General features: G+C 41.2%; 1 protein-coding gene across 1 annotated transcript; it reads right to left on the reverse strand.

The window, feature by feature from the left end:
* Window positions 1–10,247: 10,247 nt before the first annotated feature.
* Window positions 10,248–11,915, reverse strand: LOC112255233 (potassium voltage-gated channel subfamily A member 10-like). The gene has a single exon (XM_024428273.1). It carries the CDS (start codon window positions 11,913–11,915, stop codon window positions 10,248–10,250), a length of 1,668 nt encoding a protein of 555 aa, XP_024284041.1.
* Between the last annotated feature and the right edge of the window lie 637 nt (window positions 11,916–12,552).

Here is a 12,552-nt window from a genome sequence, read left to right on the forward strand (position 1 = left end):
GAGGGAGTCCCTTGTGTTGTTGAGAAAAGGTTAGAGAGTGAGAGAAATGTCATCATCACACTGACTGACTACAGCACCGAAGGCATTAATAACAGTTAACACAAAGTGTTAACAAGAAACCAGGCCTGGTGTCACATGCTGACTACCAGTCCTCTCACCACCTCATGTCTCTGCTGGTCTGTAGAAGTATAGGCCTACAGCCAGTGATGTCATGCATCAGACATTTTTGAGGGGACTCTGATGGCCAAGCTATATACAGTGTATTTGCATTAATTGTTACCACCCTCAGTTACAATAGGCATGACACCTCTGCCTACAGCATTGGTTCAGGTTGAGTTTTTTTTAGCACCATTCTACAGTCACATCCAAAATTGTTGGCACATTTTATAAACATTTGCAAAAAAGACTGTACACTGGTGCTCTTCCATGCCGTCCCTAGGAGGGGTGCGTCACTTGAGTGGGTTGAGTCACAGACGTGATCTTCCAGTCCGGTTTTGCGCCCCCCTCGGGCTTGTGCGGTGGAGGAGATCTTCGTGGGCTGTACTCAGCCTTGTCTCAGGGTAGTAAGTTGGTGGTCTGTTGATATCCCTCTGGTGGTGTGGGGGCTATGTTTTGACAAAGTGGGTGGGGTTATATCCTCCCTGGTTGACCCTGTCCGGGGGTATCGCCTGACGGGGCCACAGTGTCCCCCGACCTCCCCCGTCTCAGTCTCCAGTATGTATACTGCTGTAGTCTATGTGCCGGGAAGGCTAGAGTCAGTCTGTTATTTCTGGTGTAATTCTGTCTTATCTGGTGTCCTGTGCGAATTTAAGTGTGCTTCCTCGAATTCTCTCTCTCTTTCTCTCCCTCCTGGAGGGCCTGAGCCCTAGGACCATGCCCCAGGACTACCTGGCCTGATGATTCCTGGCTGTCCCCAGTCCACCTGGTCGTGCTGCTGCTCCAGTTTAAACTGTTCTGCCTGCGGTCTTGGAACCCTGACCTGTTCACCGGATGTGCTACTTTGTCCCTCGTTTACAACCACTGTGATTATTATTTGACCCTGCTGGTCATCTATGAACATTTGAAAATCTTAAAGAACAATCTGTCCTTAATGGCCATGTACTCTTATAATCTCCACCCGGCACAGCCAGTAGAGGACTGGCCACCCCTCAGAGCTTGGTTCCTCTCTAGGTTTCTTTGTAAGGAGTTTTTAATAGGCACTGCAATCTGCATTGCTTGCTGTTTTGGGTTTTAGGTTGGGTTTCTGTAAAACACTTTGTGATATAAGCTGATGTAAAAGGGCTTTATGAATGCATTTGATTGATTGATAGTATTTCAAATTGAGCTATATTGTATGCAATTTTTTAAAATTGTATTATTTTATAATAATACAATTGCTCAGTGAAAGAGATTTTGTTTAACAAGTAATAAAATAGAAATGAAAAAAAATTGTCTTGAAAATGATTTGGTACCCCTGTTTTCAATACTCCAGGCACCTTCCCCTTGTGACAATAATGACACTGAGCTTTTTTTCTAAAATGTTCTATGAGATCGAAGAACACATTGGGAAGGATCTTAGAAAGTCCTACATACAAAATATTTCCAGATCCTTGATATCCTTTGCTTATGGACTGCCCTCCTTATTTCAAACGACATGTTTCCAATGGGGTTTATTAAGTTCAGAGACGACCATTGCAAAATGTAGATTTTGGGGTAAAAGAACCATTTGGTAGAGTTCATGCTGCTTTTGATCCTAACAAGGGCCCCAGGACTAGTGGAAGCAAAACAGCCCTATACATCAAAGATCCACAACCATATTTTACAGTAGATATGGCATACATTTTTGCAGATGCATCCTCTTTGACTCCAAACCAACCACTGGTGTGCAGGGCCAAATAGCTCTATTTCTGTCTTACCTGACCATGGCACCAGTTCAAATCAAGGTTCCAATGGCATTTTGCAGGCATTTACTCCAGGCATTTACATTTGTTGCTTGCTCTCTAAATGAAAGCCTTTTTTCCTGGAAACCCTTCCAAAGAGCCTGTTGGCGTGGCAACCTGGTCTCAGAGTTTTTCATATTCATATTAGAGCTCCGAGAAAGGATTGTGTCGAGGCACAGATCTTGGGAAGGGTATCAAAAAATGTTGCAAGATTGAAGGTCCCCAAGAACACAGTGTCCTCCATCATTCTTAAATGGAAGAAGTTTGGAACCACCAAGACTCTTCCTAGAGCTGGCTACCCGGCCAAACTGAGCAATCGGGGGAGAAGGGCCTTGATTAAGGAGATGACCAAGAACCTGATGGTCACTCTGACAGAGCTCCAAAGTTTCTCTGTAGAGATAGGAGAAACTTCCAGAAGGACAACCATCTCTGTAGCACTCCACCAATCAGGCCTTTATGGTAGGGTGCCCATACGGAAGTACCTCCAATGTAAAAGGCACAGGAGCCCCACTTGTAGTTTGCCATAAGGCACTTAAAGAACTCTCAGACAATGAAAACAAGATTTTCTGGTCAGATGAAACCAAGAGTGAACTATTTGGCCTGAATGCCAAGCGTCACGTTTGATGGAAACCTGGCACCATGCATATAGTATAGCATGGTGGTGGCAGTATCATACTGTGAGGATGTTTTTCAGCAGCAGGGACTGGGAGAATTTTCAGGATCGAGGGTAAGATTAACGGAGCAAAGTACCGAGAGATCCTTGATGAAAACCTGCTCCAGAGCACTCAGGTCCTCAGACTGAGGGGAAGGTTCACCTTCCAACAGGACAATGAACCCAAGCACAGAGCCAAGACAATGCAGGAGTGGCTTCGGGACAAGTCTCTGAATGTCATTGAGTGGCCAAGCCAGAGACCAGAAATGAACCCGATCGAACATCTCTAGAGAGACCTGAAAATAGCTGTGCTATTCAGTGCTATACAGAGCTTGTGAGGATCTGCAGAGAAGAACAAGAAAAACTTCCCAAATACAGGTGTGCCAAGCTTGTAGCGTGATACCCAAGAGGATTTGAGGCTGTAATCGCCAAAGGTGCTTCAGCAATGTACTGAGTAAAGGGTCTGAATACTCATGTAAATGTGATATTTTCATAAATTTCTGAATTTTATTTGCTTTGTCATTATGGGATATTATGTGTAGGTTGATGAGGAAAAAAACGATTTAATCAATTTTTTTACCCCCTTTTTCGTGGTATCCAATTGTTAGTAGTTACTGTCTTGTTGCTACAACTCCTGTACGGGCTCGGGAGAGACGAAGGTCGAGAGCCATGCGTCCCCCGAATCACAACCCAACCAAGCCGCACTGCTTCTTAACACAGCGTGCATCCAACCCGGAAGCCAGACGCACCAATGTGTCGGAGGAAACACCATACACCTAGCGACCTGGTCAGCACGCACTGCGCTCGGCCCACCACAGGAGTCACTAGTGCGTGATGAGACAAGGATATCCCTACCGGCCAAACCCTCCCTAACCCGGACGACGCTGGGCCAATTGTGCGTCGCCCCACGGACCTCCCGGTCGCGGCCGGCTGCGACAGAGTCTGGGCTCGAATCAAGAGACTCTGGTGGCACAGCTAGCGCTGCGATGCAGTGCCTTGTGATTTAATCTATTTTATAATAAGGCTGTAACGTACCAAAATGTGGAAAAAGTCAAGGGGTATGAATGCTTTCCGAAATCATTGTACGTCTTTGATGTCTCTGTGAACGACTTGAAATCAAAAGGAAAACGCCCAGTGTAGTTAAGTAGGGTACATGTTTAATTAAAGGCACTCAATTTCAGAAATAATGCATAGCACATATGTAATTAAACATACTGTATATTGTACACTATTAATACATAATCAGTCTTTATGTACTTTTGTTAAGGGCTTAAGTAACTATCTGACTGATATCATAGCCATCCATCTTATTACAACTTTTTTTCAGGATGGCAAGTATTGCTGTTTTGATAATCAAAATGAAAAATACACTGTATAGGCCCTAACATGTTTTCTTCTCTCTGTCCATTGTCATTGCAAATTCGTATATGTCCTTTGTGAACACACTCAATACTATGGTTCATACACTGTTGAACCAAGCAACTCAATATATCCAACGCCATTTCTGCAATGTCATTGTTCGTGTAACTGACAACAATATGAATATTCAAGTTTAGTGTAGCATGCATATGGGTTGCCATGATTTGGTGCCATGCCTATCACAGGACTAAACAATATCCAACGTTTGTAAAAAGCAATGGTTCATTTCTTGATTAATTGATATCATTCACAAAAGGTATTCTTCACGATTCCCATTCCTAAAGCCAATTGAGTTATTCCATATCTATCTCAAATACATGGTAAGGAATGGAGGTAAATGCAGTATGAGTGAAATGTCAGAGAAAGTCACTAGGACTGTCACACTTACATTTGTTCGTACACGATTCCAGTGTTTCATTGTTTCGGCACACTGTTCCCTACAAGGCCGATGACAGCAATTATTACAGTAACGCTTCAATCAACTAGAGTGCAAAGAGGTATGTGTCTTTGTTCTCTCCTCTTTTGATAGTTTTCTATTAATTATCATCTTCATGAGAGTCAACATATTTCCCTATGATGTTATCAATTATGTGAGCTTAAACTGAATCTACTGTTACTTCTTTGTGCATACAAGTAACAGGGTGGGATTTTTTTCCTGAAATACATAGTAATGTAAAAATGAAAATGCATTAAAACCTGTTGAATCTAGGGGGCACTATTTTCATTTTTGGAAAAATAACATTCCAAAGTAAACGGGCTATTTTGTCAGGACAAGATGCTAAAATATGCATATAATTAACAGCTTAGGATAGAAAACACTCTAAAGTTTCCAAAACTGTAAAAATATTGTCTGTGAGTATAACATAACTGATATTGCAGGCGAAAGCCTGAGAACAATCCAATCAGGAAGTGACTCATGTTTTGAAAGCTCTGTGTTCCGATGCGTCCCTTTTGAGCAGTGAATGGGCTATCAACCAGATTCCTTTTTCTACGTATTCCCCAAGGTGTCTACAGCATTTTGACGTAGTTTCATGCCTTTATGTTGAAGAATGAGCGTAAGCGACTACATTGCGTAAGTGTCCGGCTGAGGGCTCTCAGAGTAATTCTTGCGTAATAGACAGAGGTAGCTATTTTTCCTCCAGGTCTTACTGAAAATACAGCTGTCCCGGTTGATATATTATCGCATAGATATTTGAAAAACACCTTGAGGATTGATTATAAACAACGTTTGCCATGTTTCTGTCGATATTATGGAGCTAATTTAGAATATTTTTCGGCGCTGTCGTGACCGCAATTTCCGGTCGAATTCTCAGCCAAACGTGAAGAACTAACGGAGTTATTTTGTCTAGAAAAATAATATTTTTGGAAAAAAGGAACATTTGCTATCTAACTGGGAGTCTCGTGAGTGAAAACATCCGAAGCTCATTAAAGGTAAACAATTTAATTTGATTGTTTTTCTGATTTTCGGGACCAGGTTGCCTGCTGCTAGGTAGGCATAATGCTATGCTAGGCTATCGATAAACTTACACAAATGCTTGTCTTGCTTTTGCTGTAAAGCATAATTTCAAAATCTGAGATGACAGGGTGATTAAGAAAAGGCTAAGCTGTGTTTCACTATATTTCATGAATATGAATATTTTCTAGAAAATATTTTTTGTCCGTTTTTTGTCTGTTGCGTTATGCTAATTACTGTAGTTGATGACAACACTCCCGGATCCGGGATGGGTAGATCCAAGAGGTTTAAGGCCAACATATTTTGACATTTTGACTTGATGCCATTACTTAGGTTTAATTCCTGCACTTTGTTTGTGATGCATACAATTAGTCTCTAACCTTGTGCCGTGTGACTTTTTACATGCACTGAAGATTTAAGTCACAGGCAATGTAGCTAACCTGTAAAAGGGGGTAGTGCTTTATAAATAACACCTTGTAATAAAGGACTTATAATGGACATATTTGATATTTGATATTTTTCAAAGTAGCCACCCTTCGCCTTGATGACAGCTTTGCACACTCTTGGCATTCTCTCAACCAGCTTCATGAGGTAGTCACCTGGAATGCATTTCAATTAACAGGTGTTCCCTGTTAAAAGTACATTTGTGGAATTTCTTTCCTTCTTAATGCATTTGAGCCAATCAGTTGTGTTGTGACAAGGTAGGGGTGATATACAGAAGATAGCCCTATTATGGCAAGAACAGCTGAAATAAGCAAAGAGAAACGACAGTCCATCATTACTTCAAGACATGAAGGTCAGTCAATCCAGAACTTTGAAAGTTTCTTCAAGTGCAGTCATAAAAAACATCAAGCGCTATGATGAAACTGGCTCTCATGAGGACCGCCACGGGAAAGGAAGACTCAGAGTTACCCCTGCTGCTGAGGATAAGTTCATTAGAGTTAACTGCACCTCAGATTGCAGCCAAAATAAATGCTTCACAGAGTTCAAGTAACAGACACATCTAAACATCAACTATTCAGAGGAGACTGTGTGAATCAGGCCTTCATGGTCGAATTGATGCAAAGAAATCATTACTAAAGGACACCAATAAGAAAAAGAGATTTGCTTGGGGCAAGAAACATGAGCAATGGAAATTAGACGGTGGAAATCTGTCCTTTGGTCTGATGTGTTGAAATTTGAGATTTTTGGTTCCAAACGCAGTGTCTTTGTATGATGCTGAGTAGGTGAACGGATGATCTCTGCATGTGTGGTTCCCAACGTGAAGCATGGAGGAGGTGTGATGGTGTGGGGGTGCTTTGCTGGTGACACTGTCAGTGATTTATTTAGAATTCAAGGCACACTTAACCAGCATGGCTACCACATCATTCTGCAGCTTTACACCATCCCATCTGGTTTGTGCTTAGTGGGACTATCATTTGTTTTTCAACAGGACAATGACCCAAAACACACCTCCAGGCTGTGTAAGGGCTATTTGACCATGGAGAGTGATGGAGTGCTGCATCAGATGACCTGGCCTCAACAATCACCCAACCACAACCCGATTGAGATGGTTTGGGATGAGTTGGACTGCAGAGTGAAAGAAAAGCAGCCAACAAGTGCTCAGCATATATGGGAACTCCTTCAAGACTGTTGAAAATGCTTTCCTCATGCAGCTGGTTGAGAGAATGCCAAGATTGTGCAAATCTGTCATCAAGGCAAAGGGTGGAAGAATCTACTTAGAAGAATCTAAAATATATTGTTTATCACTTTTTTGGTTACTACATGATTCCATTTGTGTTATTTCATAGTTTTGTTGTCTTCAGTATATTCTACAATGTAGAAATTAGGAAAAAAAAGAAAAACCCTTGAATGAGTAGGTGTGTCCAAACTTGACCGGTACTGCACATTACTCCCACCTTTTGTAAATGATCGTAAGCTAGTCATTCACACAGTAGTTACCAGTGTTATTTCTCATACAAAATATGGATATGCCATTGGTAGACATTCCTGCAGTACCTGATGTTCCTTAAGGTCTCAAATGGCCCCTAGAACGTATCAATGGTTAAACAATAAGCACACAATAGAGAGGATGTTTAAGATTTATACGGAACGTTTGAACCCGAAACAGTCACACTATTGTAATGGTGTGATGTGTAACTTCAGACACGCTCAATGTTGAGTAAAGTAACATTTTTTGTCGGAAAATGCCAACATTAACGTTTCTTGGTAGTGACTTTTATGCCAAACCCAAAGTGTGCTGAAGGGTGGGAGAGGAAAAAAAAAACTAAACAAGATAACTAATGTAAAATATACTGTGTCTGTAAAATAGGTTCAGAACTTTTGTGAACCATCACAGCACAGTTGAAAAATATATGGCAAATAGAAATCAAAACTGTATGGTCTTTAGAGATAGATGGGAGGGGATGAGGGTAGCTGAAGAATGGGACTAAAACAAACAAAAGATAACGAACGTAATATATATACTGTGTCTGTAAATGTGTGTAGTATGTGTAAGCTGGAAGTAGAAGTCCATTAGTTTACTCCAATTAGGTGAGGAGTGTTAGGGGAAAATAATAAGGGAAATTATATGTACAGAAAAATATATTTACATGTATATATTTAAAATAATATACAGTATATTTATAAAAACATATATATGGGGGATTGGAAATGATGCAGACAATTACATTGATAGACGCCACAATCTATTTGCAATATTAAAGTTGATCCAAACCCTAATTATAATTTTCAAAATCAATAAATCAATCAAAATAAAAAAGTGTGCAGTAACTCCTTAGAGCAGTCTATAGATTGCTTACGAGGAAACAAATATCGGAATACATCATTTTGCTGAACTATCCCATTATGTTTAAAACGTACTACCTTTAACGGCACAGTAAAAGTGTCGCCAAACAAAGCACATCTTGAAAATAGTCCGTGGTTAAAAGTCTGAAGTGCTGTAAGCATTTAAAGGTTATACAGTATCTTCCTGCAAATCATACATGTAACATTTCTACCTCAATCACATATCAGTAGTAATGAAGGAATGAAAATCCGTGAGAGGAAAAACAGTCTGGTACGGCCAGCTGTTGTGTGTAGGCTACATCTCCCTGTTTTATGATTCATTTGCGTTTGCGAGGTTGACAACATTAGCAAAACATTTGCATTTACAACTCTTCCTCACGTCCTTTTAAACAGTTGTTTTACAAACGTTTTTGGGAATAAAATGTTCAGTATAATTCCGTAAAACATCCTGTGTTGTGTGCTTATTATTTTACCATTGATATGTTTTCGGCTATTTTGAGACGTTAAAGTAGCAATCAGCAATTGAAACAATAGCAAAGCGTAGTCCCCCACTTGTTTCGGTAAAAAGCCGAGAGATGGGGCTGGAGAATTGTAGCCACTCTCAAATTCACAGAGAGAGCTATGGATGCAAGGGCTGTTTTAATAAAACTGTTTTTATAGTTTTAAACATGTTTTGAGGCTATTTCCTTTGTTTACATTTCCTTTGTTTACAAACACTGGAGTTAAACAAGCTTATATTTTGGGTGTGATGGGGGTACGACCGTTGAACTACTGTAAGCTCATGAGGAATTTATAAATGATATTCTTCAAGAATCAATGGGTACATATCATTAATTTCTAAGTCCGAAAATGGATGTACCAACTGCTGATTGCCCCTTTAAGGAGCTACCATTCCAGCAGTACTCACTTTTAATATTGTCTAATGTTATAACACTCACTTTACATTAGGCCACGCAAAAAGACTTAACTAATGATTAGTACCTATATTAAACATATTATTAATGATATAATGAATCATTCTAAAAAATGATTTTAAAAGTTGTTTATGAAGCTGTTAATAACTAGCTTACTAACATTTGAAATAATACATGCATAAAATATTGACTAATCCATTATAAAATGCTTCATTACTAGGTGTCATTATAAAGTGCTGCCCTAAAGGGTCTAGTTAGTGTCTACATAGATTGTGTGATAAAACTACTGCGTTATTAGAATGCTAGTGGGATAAAACTACCGCAGCATAATAGTGTCAAAAACTAGAGTTGCCGACAGCACGTTTTGCACTTACTGGTGTATGCCTTGAAAGTATACCATGAACATGTGGTGTAAACACATGTAAGTGTTCAAGCACTGATCCAAGGGTGTTTTTCTTGCTCATGTCTTTGAAAATGAAATGTAGTTCACAGTGTAATTTATATTTTTCATGAAAACAATTTAATGAACACAATTGCCTGATGCTAAGGTATCATCATGCCATGCCAAATACAACTGCAGGATTTGTATGCCACATATACTCAAGATCTGTCCAGTTCAAACTGTAAATGTTTTTTGCTGTAACTGTTTATATATAATCTTAATTGCATTTTGACACATCCACATGCAGATCAGTCAGGCTGATAACTAATATTAGCTTCTTATTTTGAATATTGTGAGAGATGAATACTATACCATGTGCACAAACGCTGCTATGAATGGAATATAAAATACAGAAACAAAAATTAAATCAGTGCATTTTAGTATTTAGATATGTTTGATTTCTTAGTTTGTCATGCCCTTGGTTATAATTTGGGGCGGCAGCGTAGCCTAGTGGTTAGAGCGTTGGACTAGTAACCGGAAGGTTGCGAGTTCAAACCCCTGAGCTGACAAGGTACAAATCTGTCGTTCTGCACCTGAACAGGCAGTTAACCCACTGTTCCCAGGCCGTCATTGAAAATAAGAATGTGTTCTTAACTGACTTGCCTGGTTAAATAAAGGTTAAAAAAAATAAAAAATAATAATAACTTCAATGATAAACAGATTACATGTCATTCCTGTCATCCTGCACTCTACCATTGATTTTGCTCATGCTAGGAGAGGTTGCACTACCATACTCATATCTGTTTGCGTCAGATACTCTCTGAGCTGCCTCTGTCGCATCATCAATCACTTGTTTCTCTGCTTGCTCTGTCTCCCGGTGGTAGAAATAGTTAAAGTTGGAGACGATAACAGGGACGGGTAAGGCGATGGTCAACACGCCGGCAATGGCGCAAAGAGTCCCCACCATTTTGCCTCCCAGAGTAGTAGGACACATGTCCCCGTATCCCACAGTGGTCATTGTCACCACAGCCCACCAGAACCCGTCAGGGATACTGACAAACTGTGTTTGGGGCTCGTCCACCTCAGCAAAGTAGATGGCACTGGAGAAGAGTATGACTCCAATAAAGAGGAAGAAGATCAACAGGCCCAGCTCCCTCATACTAGCTTTCAGGGTTTGGCCCAGGATCTGAAGCCCCTTGGAGTGCCGCGAGAGCTTGAAGATTCGGAAGACTCGCACTAGACGGATGATGCGTAAGATGGCCAGTGACATGTTCTGGCTAGAGTTGATGTCTGTATCTGGCGTGGTCCACAGCTCTGTCACCATGGTTACAAAATAGGGGATTATAGAGACAATGTCAATGGTGTTCATAATGTTGTGGAAGAAGTCACTTTTGCTCGGGCAGACCACAAAGCGTACACCAAGCTCAAAGCAGAACCAAACTATGCAGATAGTTTCCACAATGAAAAAGGGGTCTGTGAAATAGGCAAATAAGTTGTTTTGTACTGAAGCAGGTCCTTCCTGAGTTCCATTGAGACCCAGGGAAAAGGTGGTGATAAAGTCTACGTCATCACGGAACTCTGGAAGAGTTTCCAGGCAGAAAATGAAGATGGAGATGACAATGACAAAGACAGACACCAGGGCCACTGACCGAGCTGCACTGGAACTCTCTGGATACTCAAAAAGGAGCCAAAACTGCTTATGGACCTCGTTGGTGGGCAACAGCGGCTCGGGTTCTGTTATGAACCCCTCAATTTCACGGAACTGTTCCATAGCTTCTTTTCCTAATTTGTAGAAAACAATCTCTTTTGCAAAAATCTCTAAGGGGACGTTGACCGGTCTTCGAATTTTGCCCCCAGACTGATAGAAGTACAAGATCCCATCGAAGCTTGGACGATTCCTGTCGAAAAAGTACTCGTTCTTCATGGGGTCGAAGTAGTACATCCTTTTCGCGGGGTCTCCTAGCAGGGTGTCTGGAAACTGTGATAGTGTTTTGAGTTGTGTCTCGAACATCATGCCTGAAATATTGATGACCACTTTCTGATTCCCGTCCTTCACTTCCAGCTTCTCACCAAACAGGTCTTCTTCGTTGTCACGGCACTCCTGAACCAGCTGATTGAAGATGCTGTCAATCGGCGAGCCCTCACTGTTCATCAGGAGTTTGAAGTTGGACAGCAGACTGTTGCATCTAGGTTGTCCTTTAGCAGTCAGTGTAGGTGGTGTAGAGGGAGAAAACCCCTCAGGCCTGATCTGGTGCCCACGGTGCTGTGCCGAATTTTGTGACGTCACACGATTGGTGACTAGGTTTTGATCAGGCACCGCCTCTGAGGTGGGTGAAGTGGGGTACCCCGAGTCACTGGGGTCGCCCATGTTGATGCCGATATCATCCATGTTCTCAAAGTTCACCAGTGGCACCTCCATCACTGTGTGTCTCTCGGGGCACTCCTCTGTTCCTCAGTGAGATGGGACTGGGGCGATGCCACAACCAGCTTGATGATCCTGCCACGGTCTCCTTATTCCCGAAGAGCATTCAGACAGGTGTATTCAACAGGGTGGTCTGATTTAAGATGCCATCTCCTTGTAATCTGAAAAAATTAAATACAAGTCTGCTTAGTTTCCATCCTCTGGCTCTGTTTGTGTGTGACCGTAAACAAGACATCCCTCTATATCATCATCTCTCAGCTCAGTCTCCTGAAACGGGAGATCAGCTCTCCATCGCACTTCAGTCATAAATGACTCACAACTCAAAAACATAACATATATTTTGACCGTCAGATTTATGCCTGGATGGTACATTTACATAGTCTTGGTTATTTTTCATATCAATCGAATATTACAGTAAAGCAACTTGGGATGGATGAGTGGTGTTAGGACATTTATCTTTCCACTTGTTAGGTTTAGACAGGTAAACATATCCTGACACAAGCTTTTACATTGCGACCGCTGTCTCTACTTGACACCTAGGGCCTTGCACATGCAGAGAGAAACTCTTGGCTCACTTACAGATACAGTGGCACTGCAGGCTTTG

The sequence above is a fragment of the Oncorhynchus tshawytscha genome, unplaced genomic scaffold (genome assembly GCF_018296145.1).
Source record: "Oncorhynchus tshawytscha isolate Ot180627B unplaced genomic scaffold, Otsh_v2.0 Un_contig_1824_pilon_pilon, whole genome shotgun sequence".
Taxonomy (NCBI): Eukaryota; Metazoa; Chordata; class Actinopteri; order Salmoniformes; family Salmonidae; genus Oncorhynchus; species Oncorhynchus tshawytscha.

Coding starts and splice junctions, on each gene's coding strand:
- LOC112255233 (XM_024428273.1), bottom strand. CDS start 11,915: ATGGATGATATCGGCATCAACATGGGCGACCCCAGTGACTCGGGGTAC.